At 46.9% G+C, this 22,391-nt stretch overlaps 1 protein-coding gene across 1 annotated transcript in view; it reads left to right on the top strand.

Moving 5' to 3' along the window:
• Positions 1 to 22,391, top strand: part of HPS1 (HPS1 biogenesis of lysosomal organelles complex 3 subunit 1) — a 92,037-nt gene that overhangs the window by 41,294 nt on the left and 28,352 nt on the right. Inside the window, exons 8-14 of the mRNA XM_077258333.1 lie at positions 1,056 to 1,158; positions 1,746 to 1,815; positions 8,100 to 8,161; positions 8,253 to 8,420; positions 12,892 to 13,071; positions 15,417 to 15,484; positions 18,525 to 18,656. Of these exons, the coding sequence (XP_077114448.1) occupies positions 1,056 to 1,158; positions 1,746 to 1,815; positions 8,100 to 8,161; positions 8,253 to 8,420; positions 12,892 to 13,071; positions 15,417 to 15,484; positions 18,525 to 18,656 (783 nt within the window). The remainder of the gene's footprint in view (positions 1 to 1,055; positions 1,159 to 1,745; positions 1,816 to 8,099; positions 8,162 to 8,252; positions 8,421 to 12,891; positions 13,072 to 15,416; positions 15,485 to 18,524; positions 18,657 to 22,391) is intronic.

Here is a 22,391-nt window from a genome sequence, read left to right as displayed (position 1 = left end):
ACTCTACACTGGCGGTAGGGGCCTCCTGGGCCATTCGGCACCAGGCTTCGGCACAACAAGTGTGTAAGGCGGCCACTTGGACTAGCTTGCACACGTTTACTAAACACTACAGGGTTCATACCCAGTCCTCAGCGGACGCGAGCCTGGGTAGACGTGTCCTGCAGGCGGCGGTGCCCTAAGTGTACGGGCCTGTCTGCACAATATTCGTCCATTGCTTCCCACCCAGGGACTGCTTTAGGACGTCCCATGGTCCTGTGTCCCCCAATGAGGCGACAGAGTAAAGGAGATTTTTGTGTACTCACCGTAAAATCTCTTTCTCTTAGCCTCTAATTGGGGGACACAGCTCCCACCCTGTTGCCCTTTCCGGGCTGTTGTAACTGTTGAGTTCTCATATTGTTTCTTGAGCTCGTACATAGTTGCCTTCTTACAGGCATAATTATGTTATTCATGTTACGTTCCTCCTACTGCTTTTGCACAAAACTGGAGAAGGCTGATGCCGTCCAGGGGTGTATACTGCACAGGAGGAGCCACAGTTAATCTTTTTCAGATTATGCATAGTGTCGCCTCCTAGTGGACAGCAGCATAACACCCATGGTCATGTGTCCCCCAATTAGAGGCTAAGAGAAAGAGATTTTACGGTGAGTACACAAAAATCTCCTTTTTTCCGATGGCGTTTATAATTCTGTTGTGATAGTTCAATCTTTTAATGGGAGCAAAAGCGTGTGAGTAATATATAAAATCTAACTTTTATTAATAGATTGTGAAAGTTCACTCTCTGCTCAACCAAGTTTAATAGCTCCTCAGTGTCCCTCCTCCCTGCTGAGATGTCACACTGCTCGGTACAGCAGACACTGAATACACTTGGACTCATGAGCTTTCTCACTCTTTAACTGAGCTCATAAAATTCTCATTTTAATATTGGGATTATACAGCCATTCTGACTTTTATAGCAAGTACAACAGCCTCATTAGGTCTGAGAGATCCATGTAATTATGTCTGCAGTTTATATGCTGAAATCTATTTACAAATACACTTTAACTTTTTTCTTCCAATAGTCGTAATGCCAGCTCTCTGAGACCTGCAGATCTCCTTTCCTTAATTCTCATAGTCCAGGACCTGTACCCAGGGATTAATCTCCTGCAGGAGCCGAGTGTCTTGGTAAGGCTGTGATGTATATCCCTTTTACAAGCGTCCATGATGTTCTCAATAACACAGGGTATTTGTGGTTGTCAGTAACCTGTCCCCATATTACAGCCGTCTAACACCAGCAGGATAATTATTATAAATCGCCTCCCTCACAGCTCTCTTGACCATTTAAAGGGGACCGATGACTAGATATTTCAATTTGAACAGAGTTCTTCTTCCAGTTGGTGTTGCTTCACTGATTCTAGAACAGTTTTTCTTTTTCTTCTGCGTCCCTCCGTTCCAAAGTTATGACCCCGCTAATAATGGTGTCAATTTAACCTACTACTACAAAACTTCTCTGTGGGCGTTTTATTTCTTTTCTGACACTGGCCAATCACAACATGGCCACGCCCACAGATTCTATGGTACACGCCCGTTTAGGTGGACAGCAGATTTTGCACCATTATTACCAGGGGGCATAATTTTGGAACAAAGGGGCAGAAAAGAAAAAGAAAAACTGTTCCGGAATCAGTGGAGCAGCGACAATTGGTATCTAAATGATAAAAATCAAGTGGATGGTTCCCTTTAACATTATATTATAACCCTTTATATTATGCCAGGGCACAGAAGACAGTGCCGCGTCAGAGGAATATTACACTCCTGACCCATCCCCCACCACAAGCAGTTTAGGTGAGAGATCTACATCGACACCGACCATAACTTTCCGAACACATTTGTAAGGTAATTCGTGACTAAATGCAACAGCCTTCCATTTACTCTCCATTTCCATCCAATCTGGAACTTCATCCTCTGGTCATTCCCCTGGTTAGAAATAGACACTTCTCTTGTCTCTCCTCTTCTTTTTTTTATTTTATTTTTATGGATAGACTTGCCTATTCAGAAGATCAATTAAACTAAGTGCAACTGCCTCTCAGTTTCCTCCTTTGCAACTATTTTTACTCTGTCGCCTCATTGGAGGACGCAGGACCATGGGTGTTATGCTGCTGTCCACTAGGAGGCGACACTATGCATAATCTGAAAAAGATTAACTGTGGCTCCTCCTGTACAGTATACACCCCTGGACGGCATCAGCCTTCTCCAGTTTTTGCTTAGTGTCGCATAGGAGGCACACCTAAAAGATTTTTACTCCCTTTTTTCCGACGGGATTACAGATGAAGAAAAGAGGGTCTCCTGTGAGACTCCCGGCATGGCTCCTTCCTCGGCCCCCTATTATGGGGTGCCCAGTTGAAATAGAGATGGCTATTCCCCATGTTGCTCCTTCCCCAGTCCCTCGGGTGCTGGTTCGAAGTCGAGACCCCCCTCCTTCCCCAATTCCTTTTGGTTTCTGGGTTGAGGTCGAGGCGAGGATAAAGCCCCCTAAAGGTGACAGCAGCACCCTCCCTATCCCCTTCTGGGGGTATTAGGTTGAGACACCTCAGGTAGGGCCTGTACAGGCAGCATTCTACAGCTCCCAGCAATGGGCCAGCACACTGCGCCTGCATCCAGGGACCCCAGCCCAGCTGCGGGCTCCTGTTGGGGCCGGGGGGAGTGCAGGCAGGCATGGCACATAGACACAGGGCTCCCTGCGCCCCTGTCTCTGCGGCAGCACCAACTCTATACTGCCTCAGGGAGACCCTAACCGGGCTTCCGCTTATAGCCCCACCGCCATCCTGCCTTTAAATCCGGAGGGGTCCGGTTCAGATCCGACCCCCTCCCGGACTTTCGCGCCGGCCTGGAGCCCTTCTGGGCCTCAGGCATCTAATTTAGGCCCCGGCTTCGGCCTAGCTGAAGCCGCCGCCTCCTCTCCGCCCCCCCGGCCCGCCCCCCGGATGACAAATATGACACTCTACAGTGTCATAGAGGAGGCGGATCGAGACAGGGCGCATTTTTACACAGCCTTGCCGCCTTTTTTCCAGCTCTCCGGCCCCTTCTCCTTCCTCTCTTTCTCAGCAGCCATTTTCGGCTGCAGATTAACCCTGCATCTCCAGTCTGCAAGACCAGGCCGGGCAGCCAGTCTCCGGGGGGCACAGGACTGTGGATCTTCGGCGCTGGACCTAGGGGCACACTGGTGGGGTAAGATCACTGCTGGGTTTTTTACTCAGCTGTGAATCCATATTACCTATAAGGCTCCCCTATAGGTTTCTCTACCCCTGTAAGGTCCTCTGCCGGCATCTGGGCACTTTGCCGGGCTCAATGTCCAAGAGAACCAGGCAGAACTGCTATTATGCATTTTGCACAGCCTGCGGGACCGCTCTCCCCAGTAGCAGCACGTACCCGCATTGTCAGAACTATATACAAACTAATGTGTCAGAGCCCCAAGAAGCCCCTGCCAATGCCTCGGTGTCTAATGCCACGCCGGAATGGGCTACTCAGATATCGCAATCTATGACGCAGTCTATAGATAACCTAACCTCCACATTGCTTCAGGCTCTGCAGGGTCATGCCCCGGCTATGACCGTTACCCAGCAAAGGGACAGCTTGACTCAGGAACAAGATGACCCTGGCACATCCACGTCTAGGTCAGGACGCAAGCGGACCCATAGATCAAGTCCATCTGCGTCATCCCATAGCACACGGTCATCCCCCTCTAGGGAGAGACACCGTAGCTCCAGGTCATCTAGACCGTCCCATTCCAGGGACAGACAATGCAGATCTCCGCAATCCCCAACCAGAGAAGGCCTCCTCCCTGGCTCACTCAGCAGGGGACGCCTCAGTGATGCACAGGATTCGGAAGGTATCTGCGAGTCTGACTCAGATAGAGAAACGGAGGGGTCCCTGATCCCAATCCCTCCTAGCAATACAGCGCTAGTTGAGGACATAATTTCTTCCATCCATCGGGTGCTGGACATTTCTGATCCGCCACCAGAGGGCCCAGAACATAATATTTCCTTTGAAGGACCTCTGAAGCCGCCTAAGGTTTTCTCTAACTACCCAGAGTTTAAGGCGATCCTTAAAAAGCAGCTCTCACAGCCTGAGAAAAAATTTGCTAATCGCAAATATCTGGAGGTGAGGTACCCCTTCCCACAGAAGGACACCAAGGAATGGACAGATCCACCTGAAGTGGACCCCCCAGTCTCTAGGCTAGCAGCACAGACCCTCCTTTCACTGCCAGATAGCTCAACCCTCAGGGACGCAGCAGACCGGCAGGTAGAACGCATGGCTCGTAGAATTTTCGAGGCAGCAGGGGCATCCCTGGCTCCCGCGATCGCCTCAGTTTGGGCTGCCAAGGCCATTTTGGCCTGGGCAAAGAATTTACAAGCTCTCCTAGCATCCGCTCCTGAGCTGTCGGACCAAGCGGTTCAAATAGCAGTTGTAGCAGACTACATGCTCCATGCAGCTCTGGATTCAGCAAGGGGAGTAGCGGGGATAGCATCAAACGCCATCACAATTCGGCGTATCCTCTAGCTGCAGGAATGGAAAGCGGACGCAGCCTCAAAGCAGTCCCTCACGCACCTCCCCTACTTCAGTGGGAGACTTTTCGGTGAACAGTTGGACACTATGATATCCAATGCCACCGGGGGTAAGAGTACTTCTCTTCCCCAACTGAAACCTAAACGCACTTACAAGAAGAGTAACCAAACTCGATTCCGATCCTTTCGGAATTCCTCCGGCTGGTCCGTCTCGCGTCCAGCACAAAATCGCAACCGCTCCCCACGCAGGGACAACTCACGATCGACGCAAAGGTCGGACAAGACCTGGCAGTCAAAAGCAGGCCAGCCTAAGCCCAGAGGAGGAAAATCTCAGACTTTCTCCTCATCATGACTCACGGACTCCGGAAGACACCACACCAGTAGGCGGCCGACTTTTGCTCTTTCATCAAGTCTGGCTGCCTATTACAGAAGACAGGTGGGTCACGGAACTAGTGTCTTCCGGATACAAAATAGACTTCACCTCCAACCCACCGGACCAATTCTTCCTCTCTGTCCCCCCAAAACCATCAGCCAAGGCTCGTGCCTACCACCAAGCGGTCTCCTTGCTTTTTCAAGCAGGAGTCATAGTACCGGTACCCACGACCGACCGCTTCCGAGGGTTCTACTCCAATCTGTTCGTAGTTCCCAAGAAAGGAGGCAGCGTACGGGCCCATACTAGACCTAAAACAGCTCAACAAATATGTACAGGTCCGTCATTTCCGCATGGAGTCCCTTCAGTCCATCATTGCGTCCATGGAGAAGGGAGAATATCTCGCCTCCATAGACATACAAGACGCATACCTGCGTCCCATTTGCCCAGTTTCACCTCAGGCCTCTCCAACTAGCCATCCTCAAGTCCTGGGACAAGAACCCTTTCTCTCTCGACAGGGAGTTCCGGCTAACGTCGTCAACCAGGAGGTTCCTGCACTGGTGGCTCAAGCCAACCTCGCTAGTAAAGGGGAAATCCTTTCTCATAGGTCAATGGAAGGTTCTGACCACCGATGCGAGCCTGACTGGTTGGGGTGCGGTGCACGTACACTACAGGGCAAGTGGTCCCCTGTGGAAGCAACCATGCCTATCAACATCCTGGAAATTCGTGCCATCCTACTGGCATTGAGGGCCTTCCATCACTTACTGGCAGCCTCTCACATCAGGATACAGTCGGACAATGCCACGGCTGTGGCATATGTGAATCACCAAGGGGGGACCCGCAGTACCCAGGCTATGCGGGAAGTGTCACACATCCTCCACTGGGCGGAGGACACAGGGTCGGTTCTCTCGGCGGTCCACATTCCGGGTGTGGACAACTGGGAAAAGCCTTCCTCGGCCGACAAGGAATAGACTCGGGAGAGTGGTCTCTCCATCCTGAAATTTTTCGCCAGATCTGTCATCGCTGGAGGACCCCGGATGTGGACCTAATGGCATCCCACTTCAATGCCAAGGTCTCCAACTTCATGGCCAGAACACACGATCCGCGGTCGCTCGGAGCAGACGCTCTGGTTCAGGACTGGACCCAGTTCCAGCTTCTGTACATTTTTTCACCTCTCCCCCTGATATCCAGAGTGGTGAGGAAGATCAAGCGAGAGGGAGTTCCAACCATCCTAATCGCACCGGACTGGCCCAGACGTACATGGTACGCGAACATCGTACAACTTACAGCAGACGCCCCCCTGGCGCCTCCCCGAGCGCCCGGGTCTTCTATCACAAGGACAGTTCTACCACCAGAACTAAGGGGCCCTCAATTTGATGGCGTGGTCCTTGAAACCTGGGTTCTAACCCAGGCAGGGCTCTCGCCGGACGTCATTAGGACCATGATCAGGGCACGGAAGCCAGCCTCTGCCAAGATTTATTACCGTACCTGGAAAGTTTTTTTCACCTGGTGCGAATCTTGTGGCCACACCCCATTCCCTTATTCCCTCCCCAAACTACTTGGTTTTCTCCAATCGGGTCTGGAGGCCAGGCTGTCCCTGGGCTTGCTTAAGAGCCAGGTGTCAGCCCTCTCAGTGCTTTTTCAAAGGCGCATTGCTACCAAGCCGCAAGTAAGGACATTTCTTCAGGTGGTTTCCCGATTGATTCCCCCCTACAGATGACCACTAGAAACGTGGGACCTCAACCTGGTCCTGACAGCATTGCAGGAACCACCTTTTGAACCCCTTAAGGAGGTCCCGCTCCGCCTTCTATCCCGGAAGGTGGTTTTCCTGGTGGCAATCACCTCGCTACGCAGGGTGTCTGAACTGACAGCCCTCTCCTGCAGATGGCCCTTTCTGGCTTTTCACCAGGACAAGGTAGTCCTCCGTACGGTCCCATCCTTCCTTCCGAAGGTTGTGTCCAACTTCCACCTCAATGAGGAAATTTCTCTGCCTTCCCTTTGTCCAGTCCCGGTTTATAGAGTGGAGAAGGCTCTGCATACGCCTGACCTTGTCAGGGCATTGCGTATATATGTGTCTAGGACTGCGCCCTTCTGGAAGTCTGATTCTCTTTTCCTTTTTCCGGAAGGCGGCCACAAGGATCTGCCAGCTTCCAAAGCTACCCTTGCCAGGTGGGTCAAATCCACCATACAAGAGGCCTACCGCCTTAAGAATTCTCCTCTTCCAGCCGGTATTATGGCACACTCTACACGGGCGGTAGGGGCCTCCTGGGCCATTCGGCACCAGGCTTCGACACAACAAGTGTGTAAGGCGGCCACTTGGACTAGCCTACACACGTTTACTAAACACTACAGAGTTCATACCCAGTCCTCTGCGGATGCGAGCCTGGGTAGACGGGTCCTGCAGGCGGCAGTGCCCCAAGTTTAGGGGCCTGTCTGCACAATATTCGTCCATTGCTTCCCACCCAGGGACTGCTTTGGGACGTCCCATGGTCCTGTGTCCCCCAATGAGGCGACAGAGTAAATGAGATTTTTGCGTACTCACCGTAAAATCTCTTTCTCTTAGCCTCTAATTGGGGGACACAGCTCCCACCCTGTTGCCCTTTCCGGGCCGTTGTTACTGTTGAGTTCTCATATTGTTTTCTTGAGCTTGTACATAGTTGCCTTCTTATAGGCATGGTTATGTTATTCATGTTACCTTCCTCCTACTGCTTTTGCACAAAACTGGAGAAGGCTGACGCCGTCCAGGGGTGTATACTGCAGAGGAGGAGCCACGGTTAATCTCTTTCCGATTATGCATATTGTCGCCCCCTAGTGGACAGCAGCATAACACCCATGGTCCTGTGTCCCCCAATTATAGGCTAAGAGAAAGAGATTTTACGGTGAGTACACAAAAATCTTTTTTTTTTTTACCATTTTCAGTACATTACATAACTTAGGCCTCATTCACATGTCCATGCTTATACAACTGCGTGAAAATATGGTACCGGTGTCATTAGTGTTTCAGATCAGTATGTTGTTGGTGATGCATAGAAAAATTATATAAAAATAAAAAAAACTATAGCTCTTGTATGAAGGGGAGGTAAGGAATGGAAGCACAAACTAAATACTGGCCATAGTGGGAAGGGGTTAAACTGTGTGTTTTCAGCCATCTGATCCCAATTTGCGTCTATATGCCTAACCTCACTATTGCACAGGTGGTGGCAGCTGGAGAGATGACGACTCGTCCGTGTCCAGCCTTGGCGACATCGAAATCCAGGTAAACTTTCCGTGCTGTTCCCCCTATAGAGGAATGGTCGCATCACTATACATCTGAGAATCTTGGTTTATCCACAATTTCTCTCCTATAGATAGCTGAGGACAGCTTGAAGACTCTGGTCGGCCCAGTGCCAGAATCTACCAATACCAGGCGGGTATTTCTGGATGCCAATTTGAGGGAGGGCTATTGCCCCATGATGCCCCATTCTATGTACTGCCTGCCTCTGTGGCATGGGATGTCGCTTATCCTTTTAACAAAGGTGATAAACAATGAATCTGAAGCCAATTGTTTGTACGTGGCATGGAGTGATTTAAAGGGCAAAAAAGTTGGTAATCTGTAGCCGAAACATGTGATTGGCTAAAAGAGAGCTTGTCAGCATGAATTTGTACTGTATAGTAAAGGCATGGCGGTATTGATGATGTAATTTTGATTAGATTGATACCTGTGGTGAAGAAATCCACTTTGTGGTTCTTGTTTAACCCCTTAACGACCGCCGATACGCCTTTTAACGGCGGCCGCTAAGGGTACTTAAACCACAGCGCCGTTAATTAACGGCGCTGTGGAAAAAGTGAATAGCGCCCCCCAGAGTCGGATTTTCCCTGGGGTCTCGGTTGCCGAGGGTAGCCGAGACCCCAGAGAACATGATTCGGGGGGTTTTTACTGACCACCGAGTTGCGATCGCCGGTAATTAACCGTTTACCGGCGGTCGCAACAAAAAAAAAAAAAAAACGCGATTTGCCATTTAATTTCTCTGTCCTCCGATGTGATCGCACATCGGAGGACAGAGAAATAGGGTCCCCGATGGCCCCCGATAGCCCCCCAATACTCACCTATCTCCCCCGGTGCTCCTCGTGGCTCCCGATGGGCGCCGCCATCTTTTTTCCGGGGAAAAAATGGCATGCGCAGTGCGCCCGGCACCCGGAAGATCTTTGGGGTCTCGGCTGCCGGGGGTAGCCGAGACCCCAAAGAACATGATCGGGGTCGGCTCTTACCGACCCCTGTTTTGCGATCGCCGGTAATTAACTGTTTACCGGCGACCGCAAAAAAAAAAAAAAAAAGCGATCTGTAATTCTCTGTCCTCTGATGTGATCGCACATCAGAGGACAGAGAAATAGGGGGATTCGGGGACCCTATCATACTCACCCGGTGTCCCTGGGTCCTCCTGCGTCTCCTCTTGCCGGCCGGCTTCTTCCTCGGGAAAGAAAATGGCGGGCGCATGCGCAGTGCGCCCGCCATCTGCTGCCAACTGCCGGCCGGCAGGAGAGACGAGTTGGGGCAAAAATTAGGGTTACGGCTAGGGTTAGGGTTAGGGTTAGGGCTAGGGTTAGGGCTAAATTTAGGGTTAGGGTTGGGGCTAAATTTAGGGTTAGAGTTGGGGCTAAATTTAGGGTTAGGGTTGGGGCAAAATTTAGGGTTAGGGCTAGGGTTAGGGTTAGGCTACTTTCACACTAGCGTTTTTTGGCTTCCGTCGCAATGCGTCGTTGGAGAAAAAACGCATCCTGCAAAACTGCTTGCAGGATGCGTTTTTTTCTCCATTGACTTGCATTAGCGACACATTGTGACGGATTGCCACACGTCGCATCCGTCGTGCGACGGATGCGTCGTGCTTTGGCGGACCGACCGTCTGCACAAAAAAACGCTACATGTAACTTTTTTTGTGCGACGTTTCCGCCATTTCCGACCACGCATGTGCGGCTGGAACTCCGCCCCTGCCTCCCCGCACCTCACAGTGGGGCAGCGGATGCGTTGAAAAAACAGCATCCGCTGCACCCGTTGTGCGGCGCTTACAACGCTAGCGTCGGTACGTCGGCCCGACACACTGCGATGGGCCGAGTACGACGCTAGTGTGAAAGTAGCCTTAGGCTTCTTTCACACTTGCGTTGGTACGGGGCGGTCGCAATGCGTCGGCCCGACGTACCGACGCACGTTGTGAAAATTGTGCACAACATGGGCAGCGGATGCAGTTTTTCAACGCACCCGCTGCCCAGTCTATGTCCTGGGGAGGAGGGGGCAGAGTTACGGCCACGCATGCGCGGAAATGGCGGACGCGACGTGCAAAAAAAAAGGTTACATTGAACTTTTTTTGTGACGACGGTCTGCCAAAACACAACGGATCCAGTGCACGATGGACGCGACGTGTGGCCATCCGTCGGTAATACAAGTGTATGGGCAAAAAAGGCATCCTGTGGGCACATTTGCAGGATCCGTTTTTTGGCCAAAACGACGGATTGCGACGGATGCCACACGACGCAAGTGTGAAAGTAGCCTTAGGCTTAGGGTTGGGGCTAAAGTTAGGGTTAGGGTTAAATTTAGGGTTAGGGGCTAAAGTTAGGGTTAGGGCTAGGGTTGGGGCTAAAATTAGGGTTAGGGTTGGGGCTAAAGTTATGGTTAGGGTTGGGGCTAAAGTTAGGGTTAGGGTTGGGATTAGGGTTAGGGTTTGGATTAGGGTTGGTATTAGGGTTAAGTTTGGGATTAGGGTTGGTATTAGGGTTAAGTTTGGGATTAGGGTTGGTATTAGGGTTAAGTTTGGGATTAGGGTTGGGATTAGGGATACGTTTGGGATTAGGGTTGGGATTAGGGTTAGGGTTGAGATTAGGGTTAAGGTTAGGGTTGGGATTAGGGTTAGGGGTGTATTGGGATTAGGGTTAGGTTTGAGGTTAGGGTTGAGATTAGGGTTAGGGGTGTGTTGGATTTAGGGTTTTGATTAGGGTTATGGTTAGGGTTGAGATTAGGGCTGTTTTGGGGTTAGGGTTGTGATTATCGTTAGGGTTGTGATTAGGATTATGGATCGGGTTGAGATTAGGGTTAGGGGTGTGTTGGAGTTAGGGTTGGAGTTAGAATTGGGGGGTTTCCACTGTTTAGGTACATCAGGGGGTCTCCAAACACGACAGCCAATTTTGCGCTAAAAAAGTCAAATGGTGCTCCCTTCTGAGCTCTGTCGAGCGCCCAAACAGTGGTTTACCCCCACATATGGGGCATCAGCGTACTCAGGATAAATTGGACAACAACTTTTGTGGTCTAATTTCTCCTGTTACCCTTGTGAAAATAAAAATTTGGGGGCAAAAAGATCATTTTTGTAGAAAAAATGCAATTTTTTATTTTCACGGCTCTACGTTATAAACTTCTGTGAAGCACTTGGGGGTTCAAAGTGCTCACCACACATCTAGATAAGTTTCTTAAGGGGTCTAGTTTCCAAAATGGTGTCACTTGTGGGGGGTTTCCACTGTTTAGGCACATCAGGGGCTCTCCAAACGCGACATGGCGTCCGATCTCATTTCCAGCCAATTCTGCATTGAAACAGTCAAACGCTGCTCCTTCACTTCCAAGCTCTGCGGTGCGCCCAAACAGTGGTTTACCTCCACATATGAGGTATCGGCGTACTCAGGGGAAATTGCACAACACAATTTGTGGTTAAATTTCTGTTTTTACACTTGTGAAAATTAAAAAAAATGGTTCTGAAGTAAAATGTTTGCAAAAAAAAGTTAAATGTTCATTTTTTTTCTTCCACATTGTTTCAGTTCCTGTGAAGCACGTAAAGGATTAATAAACTTCTTGAATGTGGTTTTGAGCACCTTGAGGGGTGCAGTTTTTAGAATGGTGTCACACTTGGTTATTTTCTATCATATAGACCCCTCAAAATGACTTCAAAGGTGATGTGGTCCCTAAAAAAAACATGGTGTTGTAAAAATGAGAAATTGCTGGTCAACTTTTAACCCTTATAACTCCCTAACAAAAAAAAAATTTGTTTCCAAAATTGTGCTGATGTAAAGTAGACATGTGGGAAATGTTATTTATTAACTATTTTTCGTGACATATCTCTCTGATTTAAGGGCATAAAAATACAAAGTTTGAAAATTGCAAAATTTAAAAATTTTTTGCCATATTTCCGTTTTTTTCATAAATAATCGCAAGTAATATCGAAGAAATGTTACCACTAACTTGAAGTACAATATGTCACGAAAAAACAGTCTCAGAATCAGTGGGATCCGATAAAGCGTTCCAGAGTTATAACCTCTTAAAGTGACAGTGGTCAGAATTGTAAAAATTGGCTTGGTCATTAAGTACCAAATTGGCTCTGTCACTAAGGGGTTAATCACCATTTGAAGTTTTCTGCTAATTAGATTTTGGTGCTCAGGGGCCGGACAGTGCACTGGGTCTTCTCCTCCCTGTTTGTGATTCTCCATCCCTCCACTGCCTCTGGTTTGTGAATGACTGGTCACTACTGAGAACTTAGACTGAGGAGGCCAGGCATTCACAGAGCGGAGGCAGTGGAGGGGCTGGAGAATCACAGACAGGATGGAGAAGACCCAGTGCGCTGTCCGGCCCCTGTGCACCGAAAACTAATTAGCTGAAAAGTTCAAATGACGATTAAAGAAGAACCACAAAGCTGATTTCTTCATCAAAGGTATCAATGTAATCAGTATCACATCATCATTACCGCCATGTCTTTACTTTACCCCAGCTTATAACACTCCTACATCGGCCTGAATGAAGAGCTGCTCTAATAGACTCACTCCACTCACATATAACTTTGTGAATAGTCATCATGTAATGCACCATTAGTGGTCCTGCTGTAGACATGGCTTCCTTACCTGCTTGCTTATAGTTTCCAGGTAAGAGCTATATTCGTCCATGGGGCCAAGTCATGGACGGCCTCACACACAAACTGAATAAAGAGATGAAAGTGTTGCCCCTTAATGTTATTCATGGCCATTTTTGTACATTTCCAGTTTTCTGGCCGCCACATCGCTCTCTCCCTGTACCAGCTACTGGACGGGTTCAGTATGATGGAGAAGAAACTCCTGGAGGGACAAGAGATTCATCAAGTTTTGCGGTCAAATCCGATCATGTCTGAGCTGAAACAAAGAACGGACCGGTTTGTTAAAAGCCTCGGCGGTCGGGAGGTTCAGGTGAGAAGTACCGCACTTCATGCACTGTGTAGCTGTAACGTTTGCGCAATATACCACATGTTGGTTTCCTCTGGACTAGTAGTGATACAATGTGAAACTGCAGTTAAAGGGGATATTTCAAGGTCACCATTTTTAATGCTGAAGTTGCCAATGATCAACTGATCCCCAAATGTTAAGATTTAGAAACTCCCAGCAATGAAAGATGATTAGCGGTAGCTCCGACTGTCCATATATTTCCCAGCCACTGCACAAAGCGTGAGGAGCAGCACATAGAGAAGGTCTAATTGGTAGGTCCTAAGTCTTCTGTGCACATTTAGATCTTCAGGAGGCAACGTCACTGATGCCGGCAGCAGTAATTATGTCTCCTTTAGAACCATTCTCCGTGCAGAGATCGAGCCAGGAGGGTTGGATCACAGCAAGATGAATCTGTGTCTCTGGTTCGGCTGGTGACCCTTCACAATTTAACCCCTTACTGACATCGGACGGTATAGTACGTCCGATGTCCGCTCCCCTGCTTTGATGCAGGCCTCCGCGGTGAGCCCGCATCAAAGCCGGGACATGTCAGCTGTTTTGAACAGCTGACATGTGCCCGCAATAGCGGCGGGAGAAATCGCGATTCACCCGCCACTATTAACTAGTTAAATGCCGCTGTCAAACGCAGACAGCGGCATTTAACTACCGCATCCGGCCGGGCGGCCGGAAATGACGTCATCGCCAAACCCGTCACATGATCGGGGGTCGGCGATGTGTCCGGACAGTAACCATAGAGGTCCTTGAGACCTCTATGGTTACTGATCGCCGGTAGTTGTGAGCGCCACCCTGTGGTCGGCGCTCACAGCACACCTGCAATTCTACTGCATAGCAGCGAACAGCAGATCGCTGCTATGTAGCAGAGGCGATCGCGTTGTGCCTGCTTCTAGCCTCCCATGGAGGCTATTGAAGCATGGCAAAAGTAAAAAAAAAAAAAAAAGTTAAAAAAAATGTGAAAAAAATAAAAAAAAATATAAAAGTTGAAATCACCCCCCTTTTGCCCCAATCAAAATAAATCAATAAAAAAAAATCTACAAATCTACACATATTTGGTATCGCCACGTTCAGAATCGCCCTATCTATCAATAAAAAAAAAGCATTAACCTGATCGCTAAACAGCGTAACGAGAAAAAAAAATCGGAACGCCAGGATTACGTTTTTTTGGTCGCCACAACATTGCATTAAAATGCAATAACGGGCGATCAAAAGAACGTATCTGCACCGAATTGGAATCATTAAAAACGCCAGCTCGGCACGCAAAAAATAAGCCCTAACCCGACCCCAGATCATGAAAAATGGAGACGCTACGAGTATCGGAAAATGGCACAATTTTTGTTTGTTTTTTTTAGCAAAGTTTGGAATTTTATTTCACCACTTAGGTAAAAAATGACCTAGTCATGTTAGGTGTCTATGAACTCGTAATGACCTGGAGAATCATAATGGCAGGTCAGTTTTAGCATTTAGTGAACCTAGCAAAAAAGCCAAGCAAAACACAAGTGTGGGATTGCACTTTTTTTGCAATTTCACCGCACTTGGAATTTTTTTCCTGTTTTCTAGTACATGGTAAAACCAATGATGTCCTTCAAAAGTACAACTTGTCCCGCAAAAAATAAGCCCTCACATGGCCAAATTGACGGAAAAATAAAAAAGTTATGGCTCTGAGAAGGAGGGGAGTGAAAAGCAAACACGGAAAAATGAAAAATCCCACGGTCATGAAGGGGTTAAGGACCCTCTGCAAAGGATTAAGCATTGACTTGCAGGGTGGCTACCTGTAGGTGACGCTCATTCTGGAGGAGAAGCTGTTTTGCTATTTTTTTACAACTTTGCTAGAAAGAATGGGTCTCGTGCTTACAGAACTTACTGGGACTTACACATACTTGTCGACAGTCCCAGATTTGCCAGAACTGTTCCAATTTTTCAGCAGCAGTTATGGGATATTCATTATGTCCTGGGGACGGGTGATCCCATTTTGTATTGGGGTCAGGGCTGAAATGGGATATTGCTATCCTCATTGTTGGTAACTGTGCAGGATCTTGGTCGGTCCAGCACTTAGGGGATGTGAACCGCACATTTAATAATTTGCATTGCAAAGGGTAAAATCTGCCCTTATCTGCATTGACATGCTGCAATCTGAAAGCCGCGGGTCTCCTCAACTTAGGCCGCAGCATTTCCTGAAATCTCATGCATCATTCTGACATTATTCTCTTGCGGAAAATCCAAGTATTTTACAAAGAGTGAAAAATCTGCTTTATTTTTGCACCGTGGGAACAAAGCGTCGTTTCTGTTCTGAATCTGTGACCTCTTCTTTTCCTCAGTTACATAACATTTGGCTTGAATTCAAAAGCAAAGTTTTCTCCAGGAATGAGACCGCGAGTCAGGCAGAGTAAGTGACAGTGGTGTGAGTGTGCGTAAGTGAATGCACCCCAAGAAATAACTGGTGCTCTTTGGCAGAATAAATCCGACGCAGTGATCCGCTGATCGCCGCTGGTCTGTCCTCCAAAATCTTCACGACCAGCTCCTATCGGCAGGGAAAGCTGCAGCAGCTGCTGGATGGGACGGCCGTCCATTTACTGCATAGACTGGCAATGTTGGCAGCTAGTTTGCAGGCGAACTGGTCGAGGATTCAGTAATATCCAATCCATCCTCTCACACGGTGTCCCACATATATATATATATATATATATATATATATATATATATATATATATATATATATAAATCCGGTCCCTATACTGTGCCCCCTCATCACACTCCCCCTCCTTAGCTTACTGCCCCCTCTGGGCTGTGCCCTTACACTGTTGCCCTATGCAAAACCACTATGTCTCTATTCTGTCTCCTCACACGTTTCCCCTTCCTCGTCATAATGTCTTCTCTCACATCCCCCCCTCCTTACCTTACTGTCTCCTTATATCCCCCCTCTTCACATACTGCCTCCTCACACATCCCCCCGACTCCCCATACTGTGTCTGCACACATGACCTCACTGTGTTACTAGGAAACTTATGTTATTTAAATGCACTTTTGCTTTTTTCTTAGTTACAGCAGGGTTTATGCTCATTTTGCTTCTTGTAGGTTTTGTACGCTTTGTGGCCAATGTGAACATGCGTTTGTGTGCTGCATGTATACCAACTTAAACCAAGATCAATTTTTGTGTTGGTTTTTTTTTGGCCCTTGAAATAGCCTGTGATGCTAGCCACTAGTCACAGACTTACCGTGAGTCAGGATAGTCAAGAGGTCTGGGGGTCAGTAACATGAGGGCTCATAATAGACAAAGGGAAAAGACGTAATCACAAAAGCGTAATCGGGTAACAGTCCGAGGTCAGAGTATCAGGAAGGTGGCGGATCAAGGCAAAGGGGTAAGTCAAAAAGATGGTTAAAGGTAAATCCAAGGTCGGCAATGGAGATCAGAATACAACTCAGAGGACAGAGCAAAGACACACAACACTTAAGCATAGCTACAATTGGCAATGAGTGCTAAATAGCCCTGTAATCACCCCCAGAATGGATGACACCTGGAGGAGAGCCAGCTGACCCAGCCAGATAGGACGGCTGAGCTGCCATTCACAATCCTGACAGCTCAGCAGGCCTTAGAGCCCATAGCGCAGCCGAGTGTTGGCCTGATGCTGATTTCTTCTGTCATTATAATTTCTTAATATCTGTAGTCCCAGTTTGTACTTCGTTTTCACAATTCCAAACTCTCTTCTTGCAGGCACCACTAGGGGGAGCTCACTGCCTTCTGTTTATACATTGATCTAATAGTAACTTTGTATGCAGTAATCAGCTCAGCTCCCTCTAGTGGTGACTGCAGGTAGACATATTTTTTTTCTATATAACTCTCTGACTATACAGAGGATATCGTTCTCGGCCACGATATATATAAAAAAAAATAAAAAATAGTTGGAGATTCACTTTAAAGTTAAATATTCCATTCCACATTCCTTAAGTAGCTGCTGTATTTCTGATTTATCCAGCTAACACTTTTCTTCATTCTTTCTGCATTAAACTGAGGCTTTTCATTTTACAGCAGTCTGTGCTTTCACATTTTATGGAGCGGCTGCCATAAAAGATTGGGTTTTTTTTTCTGTTAGTAGAAAATATGATTCTCGATAAAGTCCTGATTGTTTTTAGATCGGCGACTGATACTGTCAGACTTTTTTTGTGCTTTTTTAAGCTGCTTTTCATTTTGCCGCTTTCTTTTATTAACCTGGTGCTCTTAAATCTCCTCTTATGGGTCTGTCTTGTGGCTGGATTTATAACTTTTCTCCGGTGCTTTTCTCACCACGATACTAGGAAATGCAGCATAATAAAAGTACGGTATGTTATGTAGAATATATCGGACTACCCCTGGATCAACTAAGGGACCAGAATGGAGGATCCTGCCCTTTTAATGTCTGCTGCACTCTACATGGCTCAGGAATTGCTATATGTGCCTAGAAATCAACCTGATTACTTGCCTTTGTAGTTAATGGGATTTTTGGACTTCTCATATTATTATTTTTGGAGTTTTCACTAACTTTATCAATGTAATCCTAGTTTGATATAAAGTTTAGGAAAGAGCCCCGGGTACCCAATGACTCTGAAAGCCACTTTCTTAAAAAAAAACTAAAAAAACAGCGCCACTCTTGTCAAAAGGTTGTATGTGGTATTACAGCTCAGCCTCATTTACTTCAATGGGACTGAGCTGCAATACCAGACACAACCTGTAGACAGGTGCGGTGCTGTTTCTCGTAAGAAACTTCCCATAATATATATATATATATATATATATATATATATATATATATATATATATATATATATATATATATATATATATATATATATATATATATATATATATATATATATATATATTTTTTAATCCTGACAAACCCCTTTTAATTAAGTGAAATCCACCAGCAGGTTTTTGCTATGTAATCTGATAGCAGCATGATGTAGGTGTTGAGAGCCTGATTCCAGCGATGTGATATTTATTAGGCTGAGTGTTGCTGCTTCATTAAAATCAGTGTTTTATCAGCAGGAGATTATCACTACAGGATTAGATGTCTCGTGCCTCCTGGTCCAGCTACACCCCATAACTGATTGGCAGCTTTCTGATGGTGTGCACAGAAAGCTGCCAATCGGATTTGTGGGTTGGTTATACTCAGAAAGCTGCCAATCGGGGATGTGGGCGGGGTTATACAGGGCTCAGCATTCTGAGCTCTGCTAGATCTGCAGCAGTGAAAACTGTGATTGTATCAAAATGACAGCAAGCAGCTCAGCAAGTGACACCCCATTAATTTGTATTATTATATTATGGAATTGCTGCTTGAGCATTTTCCTCCCGCTATGTGAATGGGGTAATGTTAACTGTAACTGTAAACTGAATGATTGGAGCGGCAGTGAGAAGTGTGCGGTTAACGGTTGCTCTGTTTTATTCACAGTATTATTCAAGCGTGTGGAAATGTGAAGCGTCACCTCTGCTCCGTGTACCGTCAGCTATTTCTAGCCTCTCCCATCAGTGGGACTCACGCCTTGTCTCTAAACATACAGACCCGGGTCAGGAATCGAGTTCAGTAAGTAGTGGGCATTGCAGGAATAATGGCTTTACTTAAAACTGGTGCTACTTTCCTAGTATCTAATATTTAAAGGGACTCGATCAGGCTGATCTTATTGCTAAAACTAGTGGTTTGGCTGTATAGGTCCCAGTACAACAATAAAAAGGATATCTGTCTTGTAGTAATCCGATGTGCCAGCGCTGAGAAATCAAGCTTTAAGTCTACAGGCAAATTAACCAGGAAATACACTAGGTGAGTGTCATCCACTCAGATTCCACCAACACTCCCCTAATTCACTTCCTGGCTATTTTGCATGTGGTTTCAAAACATGATTTCTCATCGCTGGAACATTGTATTTCTAAAAGACAGGTATCATTTTTATTGTTGTACTTAAACCTATACAGCCATACCACTTAAAATATTACCAATAGGTTACCTTTAAAATGTATATCCTTACATTTGCCATGCAAGTGAACAAAACACATTAAAGCGTGGCATAACAGAAGATAGCTGTAGTCTAGCACAATAAAATAGGGACGAGTGCACATATCATTTATTGATCATTTCTGTGCTGCCAATACATGCACTGCAGAGATGCTCTTTATTTGTTGGACTGTAGTTCAGGCAATGTGATTGATAGTAGCTGCCTTCTAACAAGTACAGGTCATTTACAGGTCCTGATTTGAGAGATTGTTGCTTCTGTCCATTGGTATTGTAAACATAAAGTATTAGGAATTTCTGCCTAAAAGAGTTATGGGAGTAAAGCTGATCTCGCTCTGAGTAAATTGATACCTTTGGTGTTTAAATCCGCCTTGCCATTGCTGAGAAATCCAACGTTAATGTTATATGCAAATGAGCTGCAAGTGCATAGGGGTGTAAAATAGCACTATCAGCTCTCCGGCCCGCCTGGTGCCTGCCTTCTGCATTTGATTGACGGGTCAGCACTTGGCAAGGCGTGGCAGTTAACAGAGGTCAGGCTGATCTGTCAATCAAGCACAGGAGGCAAATACCAGGTGGGGAATAAGGAGAGAGAGCTGATGTGCTTTGTCACGCCCCGATGCACTTGCAGCTCATTTAAATATAAATTAAAACTTCGAATTTCTCAGCAATGGCAAGGCGGATTTCTACACCGAAGGTATCGATTTACTCAACGTGAGATCAGCTATTTAGTCAAACCTTTTAGTTTTAGATTGAAATTCTTCCTAATAGGTTCCCTTTACACATAATAATTCAAGACGGATTTTTATCCTTTTTCTATATCTCCGTATCGGTACTACTGATGAGAGATAAGAGCAAGGTTTTATCGTTCGATACAGTTTATTCCTGTACCTGGAGCAAAAGAACGCTTCTCTTAATCTGGAGTTTCGATGCATCTGGGATTTGGGCAGAATGATGTATTTGGATTCTTTGTGTAGTTTCATTGTTTCTTTTTCCTGGTTTATATATTGGTTTAGGCTAAGTTCACACGTTGCAGAATTGCCGCGGAAATTTCCGCGGCAATTCTGCGCCTCCTGCCGCGGGTATATCGCATGCAGAATTAGCATGCATATACCCGCAGAAAACTAGCGTTTTGCACGCATAATTAGCTTGCAGAATGCTAGAGTTTTCCAAGCGATCTGTAGCATCGCTTGGAAAACTGACTTGACAGGTTGGTCACACTTGCCAAACATAGTGTTTGACAAGTGTGACCAACTTTTTACTATAGATGCAGCCTATGCAGCATCTATAGTAAAAGATAGAATGTTTAAAAATAATAAAAAAAATGGTTATACTCACCTGCAGACCTCAGCAGCGTCCGTTCCTATAGCTGCTGTGTGGTGAAGGGCCTGCGATGACGTCGCGGCTTGTGATTGGTCGCGTGAGCGGTCACATGCGGTCTCGCGACCAATCACAAGACACTGACGTCATCGCAGGTCCTTCACCGCCCAGCAGCTATAGGAACCGAAGCGGCAGCGTGCAGCGGAGAGGCCGGAAGACTGCGGGGGACATCGAGGGTGAGTATATCGCTATTTTTTATTTTTGTTCTTTTATTTTTTACCACTTATATGGTGCCCAGTCCGTGGAGGAGAGTCTCCTCTCCTCCACCCTGGGTACCAACCGCACATGATCTGCTTACTTCCCGCATGGTGTGCACAGCCCCGTGCGGGAAGTAAGCAGATCAATGCACTCCTATGTGTGCAGAATCGCCACGATTCCGCAATTTTAATGAACATGCTGCGTTTTTTTCTGGAATGCGCTTCCGCTCAGGAAAAAGATGCAGCATGTGCACAAAAAATGCGGAATGCATTCTATTACATAGGATGCTTAATGGTAGCGTTTTTTTCGCGGTTTTATAGCGTTTTTATAGCGAAAAACCGCGAAAAAAACGCGAAAAATATGCTACGTGTGCACACAGCCTTAGAGTCTTGTCTGATAAGTGTTGTCAGAAAGACAAACAATGAATGATTGCAGCTGCTCAATAACTGAGGTGTCGTGAGTAATGGAGACCAGTACGCTTTTTAAAGAGATGTGTCCTAGTACATCCATCATTAGTCGCATGTTAATATCCCTGCCAAAAAAATCCGCTCATAAATACAGCTACACCTCCTCCCCATTGCTGATTTTAGAGCAAAAAATATAAAAAGGGGGGTTTTATTATTTAGATATTCTCTTGCTAAAAGTAATAAAATGAGCTGCTTTCCACGTGCCACTGCAGCGGTGAAATCAAGACTGCAGTACATGACCACTGCAGCCAATTGCTGGGCTCAGCTTTACATTGGTAAACAGTACATGAGGGCTGATTCCAGTGATTGGCTGCAGCGGTCACAAATACTGGAGCCGAGGATGATGAGTACCTGCTCAGTTTATTTTCAACTAGCACAAGCTGATTGAAGTAAAGTTTTATCATAAAAAAATCCCTTTTAAGCTTAAGAATTCTAAATAGAATCCATTTTGTGCCCCCATCCTATTCTAGATAGAATCCATTTTGTGCCCCCATCCTCCACCCCACTGGTCCTGTGCTTTGTCGTAAGAAAACTTTTCTCTACACACTGGCGGCAACGTGCGGAGAGGGAGAGTGTCCGCCCCCAGGAACAGGAAACCTACAGAATAAAAAGGAGGGACCTCTCCATACCTCTCAGTGTTGTTTCCTGTTCCTGTGGGAGGAGATCTACAGCCCTGCAAGGTGAAGTTGGAAGATACCTGGAGAAATGTCTTCAGCAGTGGCAGGAGGCATCCCCAGGATTTTCAGTCGATGGCCCCCTGGTCCATTGATGGTCTCTGTTGTCCTTCCCTGCCTGTATGGGCTTTTGATGGAATAGGGAATGAAGGCTGCTCTGCTACCGGCGGGCCGCTTCTGAGTTTGGAAGTGAAAAGGCACAGTGGCGCTTGCGTGTTCGGAGCACTTCGTGGGGCAGTGGGGCTTCCAGGAGAATGGCCAGATGTGACGCGGCACACCGAGGACTGTGCTCTGCAAATTCCGGCCGCTTCGGAGTTCGGAAGAGGGGTAAGCCTATCTCCAATTGGAATAGGGCTGCCCACTCCTCCCTTTTCCCCCTCCTCTATCCTTGGATGTCAGAAGGATGCAGTTACTCCTTCCGGTGGGCAGTGGATTCACAGCTACTGAAGTGGCAGTATGGACGATCCAGGGATCCCAACGGAGATGCCATAAATTACCCAAAACCTCCTCCTTGCACGGTGGTTGCCAAGGCATGGATGGCGAGTATTAACATTGTACTTTATATACTGATTGATTGTAATTGTTATATTCCCTTG

The sequence above is a fragment of the Ranitomeya variabilis genome, chromosome 4 (genome assembly GCF_051348905.1).
Source record: "Ranitomeya variabilis isolate aRanVar5 chromosome 4, aRanVar5.hap1, whole genome shotgun sequence".
Classification (NCBI taxonomy): domain Eukaryota; kingdom Metazoa; phylum Chordata; class Amphibia; order Anura; family Dendrobatidae; genus Ranitomeya; species Ranitomeya variabilis.
The sequence above is the reverse complement of the archived record's forward strand: the minus strand, read 5'-3'. Positions and strand labels throughout refer to the sequence as shown.